Source organism: Hyperoodon ampullatus (assembly GCF_949752795.1).
Source record: "Hyperoodon ampullatus genome assembly, chromosome: 5".
NCBI classification, from domain to species: Eukaryota; Metazoa; Chordata; class Mammalia; order Artiodactyla; family Ziphiidae; genus Hyperoodon; species Hyperoodon ampullatus.
Window position 1 is genome coordinate 25,683,519 of NC_136918.1, and position 18,247 is coordinate 25,701,765.

General features: G+C 39.1%; 1 protein-coding gene across 2 annotated transcripts in view; it reads left to right on the forward strand.

Annotated features, from left to right (window-relative positions):
- ZNF385D (zinc finger protein 385D) overlaps nt 1-18,247 on the forward strand; it is a gene marked incomplete at its 5' end in the record, with an annotated part of 942,221 nt that overhangs the window by 591,815 nt on the left and 332,159 nt on the right. Inside the window, one exon of one of the 2 annotated variants that reach the window (XM_079704336.1) lies at nt 17,468-17,531. The exons of the other annotated variant lie outside the window; for it this stretch is intronic. Within the exon in view, the coding sequence (XP_079560462.1) occupies nt 17,468-17,531 (64 nt within the window). Of the gene's footprint in view, nt 1-17,467; nt 17,532-18,247 lie in introns of those variants that run through there. 2 annotated transcript variants of the gene reach the window in all.

An 18,247-nucleotide genomic window follows, 5' to 3' on the forward strand; every position in this document is an offset into this window, starting at 1 on the left:
ACTTGTTTTATCCTTTCATTCCACCTTTGCTCCATTTAATATACCTTCTTTCAAATTCCATCTATTCTAACTTACTTGTCTTGATCTCATTATTTATTTATCTGTTATCCTTCATCCTATAACGGACTTTCCATAGTGGTTTAATAAGACCTTCTCTGTTCTCCTGCAGGATCTCCGCTGAGATTTGCATCTTATAGCAAATCTGGTAGATCTATTGTGAACCATCAGAAATTGAGATAACAGAGAGAATCAGTGAATCCATGTTACTCGTGGCCAGTAATACGCTAAAACTCAAACTCATCTCTAGAAAGGGTGCTAACGGTACCTCGATACATGGGCCAAAGTCATGATTTGGGGTTCTAACACTTCAATAGTCATGTCACTCATTCACAACAGATAGGAAGTCATTTAGTTGACAAATTTCAATGTTCTTCATCACTCTAGTAATAAAAGAGGCTTGATTATCAGGAAAACAATACATAAAAACATAAGGAGAACAAGCTACATATCAACCCTAGGAGTCAAAAGCCTTTACTCTTAATGTTCACAAGCACATCGCCACAAAATGTTAGTGGAAAATAAAGGTTGGAAGAGAATAGCTCTTTGTTCTGGAGACCTAGAAGCTATTGTCATTTTTCTAGAAACCATTATTATCATTCCATAACTACTCTTATTTCAATTCCTGCATACCCTTGATTCCCTCCAGCCTGACTGTTGCTTTCCTTCTTTTCTAGACCACTGTCTTTCTCTTCTTCACGATGCTGCCATTTTGTGTTCTCTTCTTTAGGAGAAATAGTCAAAAGGTTAGGGTACAAAACTTAACCATGATGCCCCCTAGTGTCAGTCTACGGAATCTCTTCCAATTAACTAAGGGAGTGATGAGAGATTATTACTATTGGAGGAACAGAGACTTATTAAAGTTACCTCAAGGCGAAAAATGAAATCATTTGAAAGGTGTATGTGAGAAGAAACCATTGAATAACCAAATCCTACCCTACAAGAATGAGACTCTCTTTCCAACCAACATACAGCTTGCTTGCTCTCTTTCTGTCTCTCTGCCTCTTCCCCTCTTTTCTAGTTCCCTGGGCTTATCCACCTTGCACTGGACTCCATAAGACCTAAGTTTATATGAACTCCTAGTTCCAGGGTCCATCACCAATTGACAAGTTCCTTCTCCATCTCTTAGTTTGTTTTCAAGAACAAACAGGATTGTCTTGGTTCATTTTTTCAAGCTGAGCCATACAAGTCATAGGTCTCAGAAAATCCTATTCAGAGACCACCGAAATCAAATCAGTCATGTCCGGGGTGAGTAAGACCTGCATATTTCATATGGAAAAGGAATTTCCCCAGAGAGGAGGATGGCTTGGCAACCACCTTGAAATATGTCCAAATTCCCTATATTTCCTATCAAGATTGATGCCCTGCTTATATTTCTAGGAAAGTTAAGACAGTGAAATCTCACATACTCACATTACATATATATATATATATATATATATATATATATATATTAGTGTAGCTGCTATACATACATAACATTTAGGAAATGGCTGCCTTTATTTCTCAGAAATAAATGCAATAACATGCTGATCTTTTGAAAATACTACTGTGATTAGACAGACACTCATTTTTGAAACTTTATGGAAGAAACTAGACATTCCTGGCCACTGCAAATCCTTGAGGCCACCATAGGTAATGACAGTCTCAGAATACTCTTTAGTGCTTGAGGATCTTCAAAAACAGGGTCACCCGTAATGTGAGAGATGTTACTTAGGAAATTTGCAGGCAGGAGAGAAGTAAATAATTTTACAAATTGGGCATGTGAGCCAGAAATGTAGAATTATACTACAACTGGCAGGTAAGCATAAAAACTTGTGGTATACACCTCAAAGTTTCACTTTTTCTATTTTCTTCCATGAATCACATATACATGTATACATTATGTATATACAATAGGTAATTATATTACAGACTCCCATCTAGCCAACACACTGACTCCATCATCTGAACGCTAATCTGGGTCAATTGTCAAACAATCAACTGTTCAGTTTTCATTCTTGTGTTCAATGCTCAGCTCCTGTGACAGCTGAAAAAGCTGACTTACCCTGAAACTGGCTGAATTGGTGATTCCCAACTAGACAAGCCCAGCCATGCAAAACGTCCTTTTTTTTTTTCCTTGTCTACTGCATTTCATTGGATGACATGTAGACAGAAAACCCAAGCAAGGAAAAGCAGGACTTATGTCAGAGATTTAGGGCATTTCTGCCTATGCTTATCTCAGAGTCACACGGTTATATAAGTGCTTTATTTCCACACAATACTTAGTAGGTCACTATTCTAGTACCTTCTGAATCAATAAGCATACAGTCCATCCCTTTCCTGATTAAACCCTTTCTGGTTTTCTACATCCTTGCCACAGGGTCATGACTGCCTCCAAGGTACCTGCCGTCCCTCATTCTGTACCACTTTCCTCTGCCTCTCTTACCTCCTGTCCCCATGCTCCTTTTTCTTCTGGGCCTTTGCACCTGCTGTGAACTATGCCTAGGTACTTGTCCTTTATTTTTATTTAATTTGAAATTATCCATACTCTTCAACATAGACGTCATGTTCTCCAGAGTCCTCTCTAACCTCTCTTTCTGCCCATCAGAGGTTCAGGGGGTGTTATTGCTGATAGTTTCTTTACAGCAGACTCTCCACACAGCTTTTACTAAGGTGAAATATTTTTTGTTTGTTTTTGTTTTTTTCCCCTCCAGAAAAACTGGTCTGGTTATTTAACTAATGCAACATTATTTTCAAATATATGCGATGTATATTTTAGATACTAAAGTACATGATAAATTACTCAATTTAAAAGGATTTACCAAGAAATTTTATACTTCAGAATTATGCAAGTTCCTTAAAGCTAATGGATTTCTTCATGGTCAAATTAATTAGGGTCTTTTTCTCCTCTAGTTTTTTTTTTTCCTTTTTATTGAAGGTGAAGAGAAAACTTTCCACTACCTAGAAACCCTTGTGAGACTTTTATTGTTTTTTTAAAATAGTGACACCTTCTAGAAAAGATAAATTGCTGAGTGATTACCTTTCTTGAAAAGAAAGAGGAGAGCATCATGATTGAATATCTCCTGGCAGACCTGACAGCTGTGAGCCATCACTATTACTCAGACAGAGTACATGGACCAGGGCATTCATTTAAATTCTGAGCTTTCCTTTCTTCACATTAATTCCTAAGTCAACAAGTCTCTGGAGAAAAGGTGGGTTTTCTTTCTCAATTATCCAGTAATTTCAAGGGCTTCTTGGGGCATCAGCATACTGTCTTCTTTGGGAAATTAGTCTTGCTTGCCTTTAGGTACCTGGGACTTAAATTTATACCACCAAGTATTGAGTGGTTCCTCAATGACAGTGTCACCAGATGGGTTCTCCAGGAAACAGACAGAGATGAAGGTTAGCAGGTAGAGTGTTTATCTGGGAGCACTCTGGCTTGGCTCTGTGAGAGGGAGAAGAGGAATTCGACTAGAGAGTAAAAGAAGTTGAGCTGTGATGCGCATCCAAAGACAGCTTTGGATGCTCTAGCGTTTAAATGGCCCAGCTCTACCAAGTTGTCCTAAATTGGTCTGAGATGGCCAGGACATTTATTTCCACATTGATCACTGATGTGATCCACCACAGGGGGAGAAACCTTAGCAATGCAGCTCCCAGCATCTGAGACAACACCTAAAGAGGCTGGCAGGTGAAGGCCTTCTGTCTAAAGCATTCCTAGCAGCTGAGCAACAATTCTCATTTTAGGGAGATCTGGGAGGTGTGTCATGGGCAGGCATTGTAAGAACACTCAGTGGCAATAAAATAAACGAGACATATTAATTCTTCCAAATGAGATTTCACATTATAAACAGGAAGACATACCAAGGAACTTTATCAAGGGATAAATAATGTTTCTCTCAAGGCATAAAAAAAGTTAGTCACTAATTATGACTTTGGCAACCATACTAGAGAAGGCTCATCCTTGCTGGTCAATTAATGACTTAGTGATCAAACTGTGCAGTACTTTGTGCATATTGGATTTTTAAAGTTTCATTTTTATTATGCATTATATCAAATCTACCACTGTAGGAGTGGAGATTAAGGGTTTATGTTGTTTTGTATTTCATAATATTTCTTCAGATAAATCTTTCCTATAAACCAAAACCAAACAAACAAGGAAAGAAAACGATTAAGGATGACAGATATTGAAAACAAACTTATGGTTACCAAAGGGGAAATGTGGGGGGGGGGGGGGCGGGGATAACTCAGGAGTTTGGGATTAACGTACACACACTACTGTATATAAAATAGATAAACAACAAGGACCTACTGTACAGCACAGGGAACTATACTCAATACTCTGTAATAACCTATATGGGAATAGATCTAAAAAAAGAGTAGGTATATGTGTATGTATAACTGATTCACTTTTGCTGTACAGAAGAAATTAACACAACATTTAAATCAACTATAATCCAATAAATTTTTTAAAAACTTCTCATTACAAGAAAAAAAGATTCTGTAACTATATATGGTGACAGATATTAACTAGATTTATTGTGGTGATCATCTCACAATATATACAAATATCAAACCACTATGTGGTACACCTGAACTAATATAACATTATGTCAATTATATCTCAATTAAAAAAAAAAAGATAAGCAGCATTTCAGTAGGTTAAAAAAGTGTGAAGAAGGGCCTGCCAGACGCAGGGGAGATGGTGATCCCAGACAGAGAGGAATATGAGTTGGTAGATAAAGGTAGAAATTTGATCATGAGATAGAGAAGGGTAGAGAGAGTGGGGGAAGGGAAGAACAGATGGAACAGCTGAATGCAGTAACAGAGAACCTTGAATAAAACCCTAAAGATATTGGAAAATGCAAAAGAAGGGAAAAAGAAAATGTTTCATAAGAAGGAATGAAATTGGGTCATTTGCAGAGACATGGATGGCCCTAAAGACGGTCATACAGGGTGAACTAAGTCAGAAAGAGAAAAACAAATATTGTATATTAACACATATATGTGGAATCTAGGAAAATAGTACAGATGAACCTACTTGCAAAGCAGAAATAGACACAGATGTAGAGAACAAAGGGGGGAGAGGGGGTGGATGAATTGGGAGGTTGGGATTGACATATACACACTACTATGTATAAAATAGATAACTAGTGAGAACCTACTATATAGCACAGGGAACTCTACTCAGTGCTCTGTGGTGACCTCGATGGGAAGGAAATCTGTGAGGGAAGGGATATATGTATACATGTGGCTGACTCACTTTGTTGTAGAGCAGAAAGTAACACAACATTGTAAAGTAACACAACATTGTAAAGCAACTATATGCCAATAAATAATTAAAATAAACTAAAACAAAACAAAACAAAAAAATCATAATTTTAAAACAATGTGGCTTCAAATTGAAGTTCCATGAAAGATTTTATCAAGTGGATACTGTTTTCGTCATAGAAAGTAAAAACTTGGTGGGGGAGAAATGGAAGAATCTAGCAACATTGGGTTCGAATTCCCTCATGGCTTCTGGTCAGTTGAAGCAAAATAATGGGCACTCGTTGAAACACACTGTCAATCCTCCAAAGCTCTAACAGTCTCTATAAACAGACATCTAGCTCACCCCATGCAATTATATTATCAATACTTTCCTCACGTCTATCCAGAGACTCTTGCATTGGTGACCCTCACTCATTCCCACTTCATCATTTCACGCATTAAGAAACCAAAATCCAAAGGGATACATACCTCTTCAAGGCCCTATGTCTATGTCTATCTCAGCTGAGCTCTATATCACACTGTCATCATTTTAATTGATCTTGTACAGACGTCCCACTGTTACAACTAGGCTATAAAGCTGCATGATGCATTTATTGACATATTTTTAAAAATCCCAAACTTAGAAGCTTAGAACAATAATAAGTGTTATAATTTCTCACACTGCCTCTGGGTCAGGAATTTGGGAGATTTTCAGTTAGGTGGTTCTGACTTGGGGTCTTTCATGAGTTGCATTTAAAATGTTGGTTATAGCTGCAGGTATCTGAAGGCTTGACCCAAGTTGAAGAATCCACTTCCAAGGTGGCTTACTCACATGCCTGGCAACTTGATGCCAGGAAATGCTGGAAATCTCAGTCCCTTGTCATGTGTACCTCTTTGTAGGATTTACTGAGTGTCCTCATAGCAGGGCAAGTCCCCTCTCCTAGAAGATGTGATCCAAGAGAAAGAAACCAAAGCCGCTTTGCCTTTTATGACCTCATCTTGAAAGTCACACTTTGGTCATGTCAACAACATCCTGTTAGTTGCTCAGGACAGCTGTACCCAAAATGGGAATGGGCCACACAAGAGTGTGAATACTGGGAAACAAGGATCAATCACTGGGGACAATTTTGGAGGCTGGCTTCACACATGAAGAAAGAGGACACATTACTGGTATTTTTTCATCAGAGCCCACCATGGATGTTGAGCTATTGGTGAGTTGCTTTTCTAGTTCTCTGTGGCTATCCCACAGGGCTGAGTTGACTTTCATATGGTCAAAACATGACGACATTTTACAAAATCAATCCAATTTCTTTTTAGTAAATTAAATTATGGCCAGCATTGGAAAAACAATGCAAAAACAGCATATAAGTAAAATTATACTTAAAATATACACATATTAACCCAATCTTTCCAAAATATGACTCACAGTGAGGGCTGGTACTGTCATTGAATGATCACTTGCTTTGCTGTATCAGTTAAACCCAACTTTCATCTGCTTACCAGTGGTTAGTGAAAAAGTCTAGATTTGTTATGCATTATGTTCTATACTGTATTTTGTTAATACAGTTCATGATAATGAATTAAGCATCACTATTCATGAAAAGAATAGAAAGAAAAACATGACCTTTTATTTCAAATACATATTCTGTGTATAGATTTTAAAGCAGTTTCTCGGTTGGGAACAGAATAGATATTTATGTTTTCTGTGATTTTGTAATCTTAACTAGGAAAGGTGAGGGTTACTTCCATGTTAGAGTAGCAACAATAATGTCTGTCTGCATCAAAGCTCCTGACCACAAAGGTGAGCCTTTGTTTACCTTTTGAAAATGCTTTTCCAAGAGGCTGTGGGTAGCCGTTTCCAATACGAAGAAGGCCATTTGATCAGATAGCAGCAAAACTGATGAAAAGTATCATGGAAGTGACAGCAAGATTAATTAAGTTCCTTCAGCTGTATTCATGTATGGCTGTGCAGAGTTCCTTTGGGTACTGCCACAGTTAAATGGTATTCATGGTGACAAATACTGTGGATTTCCAGGACTGACATTTTTGAGTCAAGGATGAAAAATCACATTCGGTCATTTTATCCACCAAAAGGATCGGAGATGAGCCCTTAGGATTGTTTCTACCTTTGAGCAAAGCCAAGATTGAAAGTGAGATATAATTAAAAGAATGTTGAAACTGGAATATTTTGTTTTCCTTTACGCATTTCCTTCATGTGTTTTAGACATTTTGACAGAGGAAGCCAAACAAATTTCTATCTACTGTATTTGACTTGAGGTGCAGAATTATACACACTTGTAAGCACTTTCAATTTCTTTGTGAATGCATGCAAAGTTGGGGGCACACTGCATTGTCTCTGTGCTCACTCTATAGCGCTATTATCATGGTTTATATAAAAATGGAATGTCCATGACCTAAAGCATCCAACTTTACTTGACCTGTACTCAATTTACCTTGAAATATCTTTTTTTTTTAAAGCAAAAGAAGAAATTCAATATGATGTTGTTTTCTTCTTCCATTTGGTTTGCAAGCACATTTTGTTGTGGGGAGAGGGCTGATCCTCAAATTGCTGCCCAGAAACCATAAGTGAATTTTATTTTAAGAAAAATTGGAAACCTCTGGAGCATATAAGATCTCTCAACCTGCTCTACAAGATGTATTAACTCATGGTAAGGTGTCACCAAATATCTTGGGAGGCATATTATTACATTTCTGTCCTTGGAAACACTTTAAGGTTCATTCACATATTCATTCAGTAGACACTACCTGCATCATGTGTCGCTTCAAACCCTTTAATCTGGGATGTGAGGTCACATCCAACGTAGGCTCTGTGTTTTCCTCTCCATCTTCACTTGGCATGGAAATCTTTCATGAGACTTCCTCTTGAATGCTCTTGTTTGTTCTTTGTCCCCCAGACCTACCAGTCACAACTCCACCCTTGCTTTATGTCATTTGCCAATGTCTGCATTTTATCAGTCTAGGCCAATAATAAAGATTGAACTTAAGTGCCACCTCTTCTCTGCAGCTTTCCAGGTTTGCCTTGAAGCCATTATAATTTCATCTTTTACCAAGCCCTTACATACATGTCCTAGATTATTCATTTGTCATTTACTTTATACTAACTTTTTTTTACTTATATTTTTGTATGAATGCTTCATCTCCTTAAATAAGACACCAAATGCTTTGAGAAGCAGAGCAGTAGCTTAAATATTTGAGTTCAGTGTGTTGTTATATAGGATCTTCACTTCTTTTTTTTTGCCACTGATGATAATAGTTATAATAATTAAACTTCTTATGATGAGGCACCAAAGTAGGTGGACTGGGACTAGCAAACATATGATGTGGTGTCCATTGATTTTTGGAGAAAATATCTACATAGATATAAAGCAAGAGGTCAGTCAGCCTTATTAAAAGCTAGATAAAAATGTGAACACATTCCTGAAGGGCTTTGGAGGGGAAAAAAGAAAATAAGAAAGGGAAACGTGACAGGGAGCTAATCCGAGAGACTTCAGAAAAGGAGCTTGTGATGCCTCCTGTTATAAGGGAATCAGGACAATCAATCAATCAGGGCAAATGTGCTAATAAAAGGCACCTGTAAGAGCAGCTGGGGTTTGATCAGCTTTTCCCAGATTCTCCTCTGACTAAACTGTCTGTTCTTGACTCTGGTAATACTTGGCTCCCATATTGGATTCCTGACCAACTCCACCCACAAAATTTCTGATTTGTCTTTTGCCTAATGGCTGATCAGCCCTCTGGTTCCTGGCTGGCCTTTCCTCCCAGTTTTGGGATACTCTCTCCACTCTAAGATTGCTCTTGAAGTCTCCTCCTTGTCTATGGAATTCTGATACTCGTCTCCAACCACAGCAAAGGTTGCTTCTTCCTAAGTCATGGATGTTAACCGCATGCTCCAGTCACTAACCCAATCTGCCATGTCCTTGGTGTGTATTTCTGCTATATTCTGAGGTATGTTAAAATACTAAAGGAATTGATATTTATCTATTTCTTCCATGACTCCAAAGAACCTTCATTCTACTTTAGGGATATTGAAAAGTGGGCTGCTTATTGAAATGCAATCTAATAAATACTGTAATAAAGTTTTGCAAACAATGCTTGGGAGCACATAAGGGGAACATGTGAGTCAGACATAGCCTAGGGAGCACTTCTTAGAAAACGAAATATCTGAGCATTTTGGGTGGTGAATACAATTATTTAGACAGATAAAGGGGAATAAGAAAGGACATTCCTGGTAGAATATAACTATATTCTCGATAGCATCAGGACAGAGCATCATATGGAAGACTTTTGAGATATTTATTCATTCAAATAAATAATAAATCAATACAAATAAATATTTATTTAATGTCTCTTATTGTTGAGACACTTTTTGAGGCACTGGATACAGTATGAACATGGTAGATATGCCCTTGTCCTCATGTCCATTCTATTGGGGTAAAGAAGCAATAAACCATAACCAATGAATGAATGAGATGAAGGATGTTTTAAGTCTTCCTCTGCATGAGACAGAGCTGGAAGATGTTCCAAATCCTACTGGATAAGTTAAGCTATGGAAACTGCAAGAATGTAAGCACCATGTAGACAGAGAGTCTGTAATTTCATCAATGTACCTTCAGCACCTAGAACAGTACTTGGCACATGAGCACCCAATAACTATTTTTTGAATGAATAAACATGCCTAGGCCACAGCCAGCTCCAGGGTAAGAATTCTAAGAGGGTTCTCAATGCCAGTTAGTAAATCTCGTAAAAAATCCCATGTTAACTGACCACATATAGAAGGAATTTATTAGATGATGTCTCCAAGGTGAGGGAGTTTCAGATATGTAGAATTTTAGAATATTATAGTATTTATAGAATTTTTCTTCTTATCACAATATTAGCACTTCTTTTCCTGTAGGCTATTAATTATCCAGATTAAGGTCCCTAGGCACTTAATTTCAATGGAAGCATCAAGTAGGAATCAATGAATAAAAATGAGTTATGAGTGTGTAGTCATGTCTGCACAATCTACAAAATTCTGATCAAAGCACTACACAGATGAGTTGCACTTGTCATTTGTTCTCATATAGACACATTAGTTATTTCTCCACCTTTCAACCTGTTTTGAAATTGGGTGGACGTATATTAGATGGAGGCAAACTCAGGCTTAAAATAAATAGCCTTCCATCAAATGTCATTCATATGTCAACAAATATTCATTCAACAGATTATTGTGCTTTTAACAAATATTCAGTCACTAGATACACACATATTTGGTCTCTTGCACTTATAATTCCCCAGGGCTCAGTGTTGATCCTATTCTACTTTTCCATCTATATTCCCTTGGAGGTATCACCTGGTCTCATGGATTTAATCACCATCTATAAGATTATGATTTTTTTTATTTGAAAATACAACTTTTTATTTGTTTATTGCTTTTTTCCTCTCTTTTTTAAATTGAAGTATAGTTGATTTACAATGTTGTGTTAGTTTCAAGTGTACAGTAAAGTGATTCAGTTATACATGTATATATACATATATATGTATATATGTATTCTTTTTTAGATTCTTTTCCCTTATAGGTTATTATAAACTATTGAGTATAGTTCCCTGTGCTCTACAGTAGGCCCTTGTTGGTTATCTATTTTATATAGATAGATATATAGAGTAGTGTGTATTATGTTAATTGCAAACTCCTAATTTGGTAACCATAAGTTTATTTCTATGTCTGTAGGTCTATTTCTGTTTTGTATATAAGTTCATTATAAATGCTGGAGAGGATGTGGAGAAAAAGGAACCCTCCTACACTGTTGGTGGGAATGTAAATTGGTGCAGCCACTATGGAGAACAGTCTGGAGGTTACTTAAAAAACTAAAAATAGAGCTACCATAGGCTCCAGCAATCCCACTCCAGAGCATATGTCTGGGGAAAACCATAATTGGAAAAGATACATGCATCCAAATGTTCATTGCAGCACTATTTACAATAGCCGAGACATGGAAACAACCTAAACGTCCACTGACAGATGAATGGATAAAGAAGATGTGGTACATATATATACAATGGATTATTACTCAGCCATTATAAAGAATGAAATAATGCCACTTGCAGCAGCATGAATGGACCTAGAGATTATCATACTAAGTGAAGTAAGTCAGACAGAGAAAGACAAATATCATATGATATCACTTATATGTGGAATCTAAAAAAAAATGATACAAGCAATGACTTTAAATATGAAGTTCAAGCATCTCCCCTGAACTCCATACTTATATAGCCCAACTGCTAGGGAACATTTCCACCTGAATATTATAATAGGACTCAAACTAAATAGGCCCTGCATTGACTACCTCCTACCCCCCCCACCCAAACATGTTTTTCCACAGTCTTCTTATCAGTTAGTGGAAATTTCACCTTCCAATTGCTCAGTCTCCAAATTTCAAATAATCTATTACTCTTTTTTTTCTCTTCCATCACTTTCCCAACTCATCAAGAAATCCTATTGACCCATTTTGTCATATGTATAGATTCCAATCACTTTTTACTATCTCCACTGCTCCTACCCTGGTCTAAGCCACCATTTCTTTTCTAGATTATTACAAAGGCTTCCTAAGTGGTCACCTGTGTTTTCCTTTGCTCCCTTTTATCCATTCTCCATGCATCAGCCATAGTAAACCTGTTAAAATATGTCAAATTACGTTACTCCAAAGGCATTCTATACAAGTCAGAATAAAAGTCTAAATCTTTATGATATGGCCAACCAAAGTCCTACTGAACTAGGCTCCATGTAATCTATTTCACTTCAACTATTAATATCCTCCTCAGTACCTACTTCCTCTCTAGTGCATTGACCTTCCTGCTCTTCCTGGTAAAACTCAGGCACATCCTCCATTGCCTTTTGCACTTTCTGCAGTGTTCTTTATCCATCACCTAGTAAAATGCATGGCACAAAGTAGACATTCAAAAGACATGGAATTTATTCAGTAAACATGGAATGAATGAATAGATAAATAATGGAATCATTCATTAAATACTGATTTATACTAGGTCTTGGAGATTAGAAAAAAAAAAAGAGCATCCTCTTTCATTTGGGAGATGGACAAGTAAAGGGAAATCCCCACACTATGTTTAAGTGCTCAAGTAGGACTTAGATAATATGCTATCTGAAAACAAAATAGGAGCAGTACCTCCTTCACTCTTGAGGTTAGGAAATGTTCTCAGTAGAAAGAATACTTGAACAAAGCCCCTAAAGTTGAATAGGAACTGTCTAGATAAAGACAGCAGGTAAGAGGAGTGTAGTCTTTAGGGGAACTGTAGTTCTGCAATGGGATTGGAGTGAAGCTTGTGAAGGATCAAGCATTCACAAGTGGAAAAGTAATCAGGGGCTAGTTGTGAAAGGCCCTATATACCCTGGTAGGTGAAATAGACAATGAAGAGTCTTGAACAAGGGAGTGAGTTGATCACATCTGTTTTAAAAAGATAATAATGGATCTAATATGGAGCATGGGTTGGCCTTGGGAAAGCCTGGAATAAGGAACATTGGATAAAACTTTATTGCTGATACATAAGGAAGAGATGAAAGTGGACAAAACTAAGACGCAGAGGAAGGCAATATAAACGGGCTCTGCTAAGTCAGTGCTGCATGACTGCTGCATTCAGCTATGAGACAGGACAAGCAAGCTCACAGACTGTGGTCTGCAGGACCACCTGGCATCTGTATTGCATGGAATGTAAGAACAGCTGCTGCTAAGCATGGACACACTCAATTTGTGTAAACAGTTTGCATCAAACACCATCAGTCTCAAAGAATTGACTGCAGGCACATAGGAAAGTATGATGTTTTACACAGAGTAAGGTTGTACTCAGTTATGTTCATTCATTCATTCATTCACAAATGTTTATTGAGTAGCAACAAGTGCCAGATACCCTTGTAAGCATGGTGGAGACAGCAGTGAACAACAAGGAAAATCCCTGCCCTCGTGGAGATGATATTCCAATGGAGAGAGATCAAAATGAACAGATATCCACAGTAGTGGGTCAGATGGTGCTAAGTGTTATGGAGACTTAATAGGGTGGTAAGGGGTTAGGAAAAGCCAGGGGAAGGAGGAAGGCAGTCTGAATTGTTAGAAGGGAGACTGGGAATGACTACCTTGACAAACCTTTGAACAAGGCTTTCAGGAGACAGGAGAATCCAAGCAGGCAGCTCTCTGGATATCTGAGCAAAGAGAAAATTCACATCTTTCCATGATGTTTTCAGTCCAAATATGTGACTGGTTTTAGGGCATCTTTTGTTTTACTAAGTGAAAGGTCTATTTCTACCTTATCCCCCTCAGAATTTCTCAGCTTCTCATACTTTCTGAGAGACAGAGAAAAGCCACGGGTGTGAATGAGGTCCTCCCCTGGGAGCTGCTGGGTCCTCTCCTGGGGGTGACATATGGGCACGTCTCTCAGGCACGGCTGTCATGTCCACAACCCTATGTCTAGCCAACCTCAGCTGTGCCTTTGTTTAGATGTTATTTTGTTTCAAGATAAAAATAGTCTCATTTTTTTCTTTATAAATATAATATATACACAAAAAGTAATTTTAGAAGAAATGATAATAAGTGTTCAAGTAAAATAAAAACCACTTGTTGTCCATCCAGAAATAAGCAACTTTTCTATCGGAGGCCTTGACATTCCAGATAACCCTGAATTGGAGGTGGATGGGGCACACGTGTTTAAATAAAGCAGACACCCTCATTTTTTTGTTTGAACAGAATTCCATTGTATGAATGTAACACTCAGTTGCTCCTTGGATGCCATGTTCTTTCAGAGGCGGCACACTGCTCTTTCAGACCTGGCAGAGGTTGGAATGTTCTGGTACCAAATGCTCTCTGCCTCTATTTTCATGACCATATAAATATATATATTTTTTCTGGAACATGCAGTGATGTAATATGATTGGGGGAGACCTTTACCTGAGCCATTATAAACGGGAAATTTAGAATTTATATATTTTAATAAACAGCTCTGCTGGGGACTTGAACATAAAGTCAACATACACATAGTAAGACAACTATTCTGTACTGACATTCACTGACATCATTGAGAAAGTTACCTAAAGTTTCTGAGCCTCAGGTTCTTGAGATTATAATATACGCCTTTCAAGATCTCAGTTTGTTAGTAAGGAAGATGACATAAGTGAAAAGACCTTGTGACTGCAGAATGCCACGCAAATTCAAGGGTGTTATTAATTATTGAGAGTCCTTTAGTATCTTAAATCTCCTGTTTTAAATGAAACTCTAAAAGCTTCCACCTTCTAACTACAGAAAGTCGAAAGGACCAAAAACTCTAACATTAAACTACAGCGCCCCCTAGCCCATGTAGGCCGTCAAGACACCTGATGAGCTTCAGGAATAAGCTCTACCACAGATGGTTCTTTTGCCTGAGGGAAAGGCCAATAATTGTACTTTTGGATGATTTCCATCTGTCCAAAAGGAAAAACAATTATGTGTTTTCTTCAGGATTTTCCTGTAAAATTCTTTTCAGTTTTAATTTAAAAATAGGAGTAAAAAAAGTAAATATTCTTTACTATTGACATTTTCTTCCTCCAAATTGCTTTAAATGAAGACTATTTCTAAAAGAGCATCACCAAATTTATCCTAAGACTCGCTGTAATGTTTCTGATTTATATATGATTATCTATTTGCATTTACCAAATTCTTTATAATCCACTGCAAGATTGCAGAGCAAGCTGTTACGAGCTTCAGCGCCCCCCCACCCCCCGCCCAGTGTATTAAACCCATCAACAGACACGGAATTGTGCAAGGAAAGACCATGGAATATTTTAATATCACAGTGGAGAAATATTGGCTACCATGGCTTACCAAAACTCCTATTAAAATATATCGATTGCTTGCTTCCATAGGCTACAGTTCTTTATCTTCAGTTCTTTATTTTTTTAAATTTTTATTTGCTTTTTTCTTTTTTTATATTCTTTTCCATTATGATTTATCAATATCTTCAGTTCTTAGTTTAATAGATTTTTGTAGAAATGTTTAAGTTTAAATGGTCCAGTAGGTAAGTTGGACCCCAAAGGGATGAGTCCTTATGAAACTGAACTTGCTCTATGGGTTTATTTTTGGTGCAGAGCATTGAAATATTAATCAGTCCAGGTTTCAGGGATTTCTTTTTAACATCCTTTTCTATGTAAGGGCTAAGCTTCTTTGCTAAGCTTTGCCTTTCTCGACTGTTCATCTCAAATGTAATGGGAGTGCTTGTGTGTGTGTGTCTCTGTTATACTGGTGACCAGACTTGAATTATGACACAATCCTGGTTATCTTTCAGGCTAAAATGTCTCTCCCCTTTAGGGGTCAGGGATCACTTCAGCCTCAGTGTCCTTTCTAGTACCTGCTTCGGAAGGCAGCAAATGTGATCTCGTGCAAGTGCGAGGTGACTTTCATCACCAGTTATTTTTCTTTACATTTCTCTATCAACCTAGCTCAGAAAATACTCAAGAAATAAAACCAACTCTTCACCAACTGCTGGGTTTCTGTGATCTGATCACTTCTCAGTGGAAACCTGTATAACCCTAGCATGGTCCCTGGAGTCTTTTAGGTATAACCATCACAGACAACAACCAACCCTCAAGCCTACAGCAAAGAGAATGCAGGCACAAGGCACCATTCCCCTTCCTACTGCCTTTTAAACTTGGGAGGGGAGGCTCAGTTGGGGCGGGGATGCTGCCATTCTCGGGAGGGGCGGGATAAAAGTGTGTCTAATGACACGTCAGTGACAGAAGTCGCCTTAACCCTGTCCCTCCCTCCCCCCTTCCCCCGGTGAATTTCTCCCCCACCCCTCCCCGTGCGCGCCTCGGTGCCTCTGGAGACCCTTCTCTCTTTAAGAGAGCCTCCCGCGCCCCTCACTCCGCCCCCTCCCAGGTCTCTGGGCTCGTCAACGCTTCCCGAGCACCATGGTTGGTCCAGGCAGGCAATCGAAGCACCTCCCGGAGCCGCGGCGAACCGGGGGTGGGGTGGGGTGGAGTGTGGGGGGGGTCTGTTTGTAGTACTCTCAGTCCTGATGTCACAGGCGCAGCAAGGACATCGCAAGGAGGAGTCGGATTACAGTAAGGATGGGCAGTGCAGCAGGCAGCCCGAGTGCGCGCTCCAGCCGCCGGGGACCGTAGCCCGGGAAAGGCGGCCCGCGAGGCGCTCATCCCGCGGCGGAGGCGGCACGCTCGGCGCCCCTGCTCTCCACGCCGGGAACGTTTCCGCCGAATGTAGCATGAAACGGGTTGCCTCTGCGCGGCAGCCCTGGGTGCGAGCTGATGCTGAAGACGCCGCGGTGGGGTTCCGGCTGTCTGATTAATGAGAAGCATAATGTATTTTGGTGAGTGTTCACGCTGATGATGTCATGCTGAGGGTGCCCAGCTCTTCATCAGGGCAGACAAGCCCTTTCGAAAATCTCGGCAAAGCCTCGAGAATCTATTCCAGTAAACCTACCTTCAGCTGGCAACTGGAGGACCCAGCTGGTGCAGCCCTAGGAGCTTCCTTTGTGCTAAAATCGGGGCTGTTTGTTAGTCGTAGAGGAGTTGAAGTTGGAAAAGGAAAGAGGCAGGGGTGAGGGTGGCTAAACTTTGCCTTGATTTGTGTGCATGAAGTTGATTTTTTTTTTTAGCTAGGTGAGGAAGAAGAAATGGTGCGGCGTGGGAAAGTCATGGGCAAACTCAATGGAATGTAAAAGTTCTGTACTATGGATGCTGTGGAAGCTTAGTCAATATCCACGGCTCATTAAGCATTTTGGTTTTTCCCCAATTCTGAGGCAGAAAGGGAAAACATTCTTTGGGGTGCGGTGCTTGGGCAGCTGAGAGCACCCTTCCACAGCATCCCAGTTTTCCATCCAGCTAGAGCATCCTGGCACAAAATGCATATTATTTTAAACCTTTAGAGGTCTCGGAGCTGTTAAATGTTTGTGCAGTTTAGTTGCGTGCCGTGGTGGAAACCTCCCTTAGGTTTTCTGCGGAGCTGCCTGCCTTTCCAGAAAACATGTTGAGGCTTAGATCTGGGCTCTTAGTGGAGCAGTGTAAGTGGGCTGGGAGCTGCACATTTGCACTGTAACGCTGCAACTTACTGATGGAGAGAAGGCAAAACCCTTCCCTAAATAGGAAGCCAAGGATTAGACGGAATATCCTTTCCTCCTCTCTGAAGTTATGCTTTCCTTCTGCAAGTTTCATCCCGCATCATCATCTAAGGGCATCTCTCTGATATTAAAAGGTTTGTGAGAGCAGCTGAAGAGGGGCGAGGGTTCCATGATGCAAATGCTCTGGGTGATTAGTTGACTTGCTTGGAAATATGTAAGCTAGAGTCATTTTTCAATTAAAGAGGTATTTCGAGAAACTTGTGCTGGGGCAGTATTAGTTTCTCGGTTGTATATTGCTGTGTGTACTGTTTGCTTTGTTTTGTTCGCTCGAGCCTTTGAAACATTTGCCAAAGTCTGCAAAAGCTGAATGCTTTTTAGTTGTCTTGACAGCAGTTTTGATTTCCCTTTAATTTGCATCAAGTTAGGAAAGAAGTCTTAAAAATAACTAAAATTAATTTCAAAGAAAGGTTCTTCATTTGATAGACAAATTTAAGCAGAATCCAGAGTTAACACTCTTTCCAGGGGGTAGTGATAGAGGTGGTAAGCGTGTTAATTGGCAATTCATAAAATAGCAAGTGTTTATTGTGAATGTTTTTGACACATGCAAAAGCTTGTAAAGATAATATGTCTTTTGGACAAAATAACATTTCAGCATCTGTAATGGTATTTGAGAGATGGAAAGGAAGATTTTAATTTTAGCTTAAGTTTTCAACCTCTTGCAACAATGCCTAAGGTGATGGTGGTAAGGATGTAGAGTTAACCAGAGCAGTGGTGTAAAAGTACTGGTCCAGAGGCCATCCGTGCTGTACTGGATTTTCCTGTGTCTCTTGGAGAAATAGTCACTGGGCTA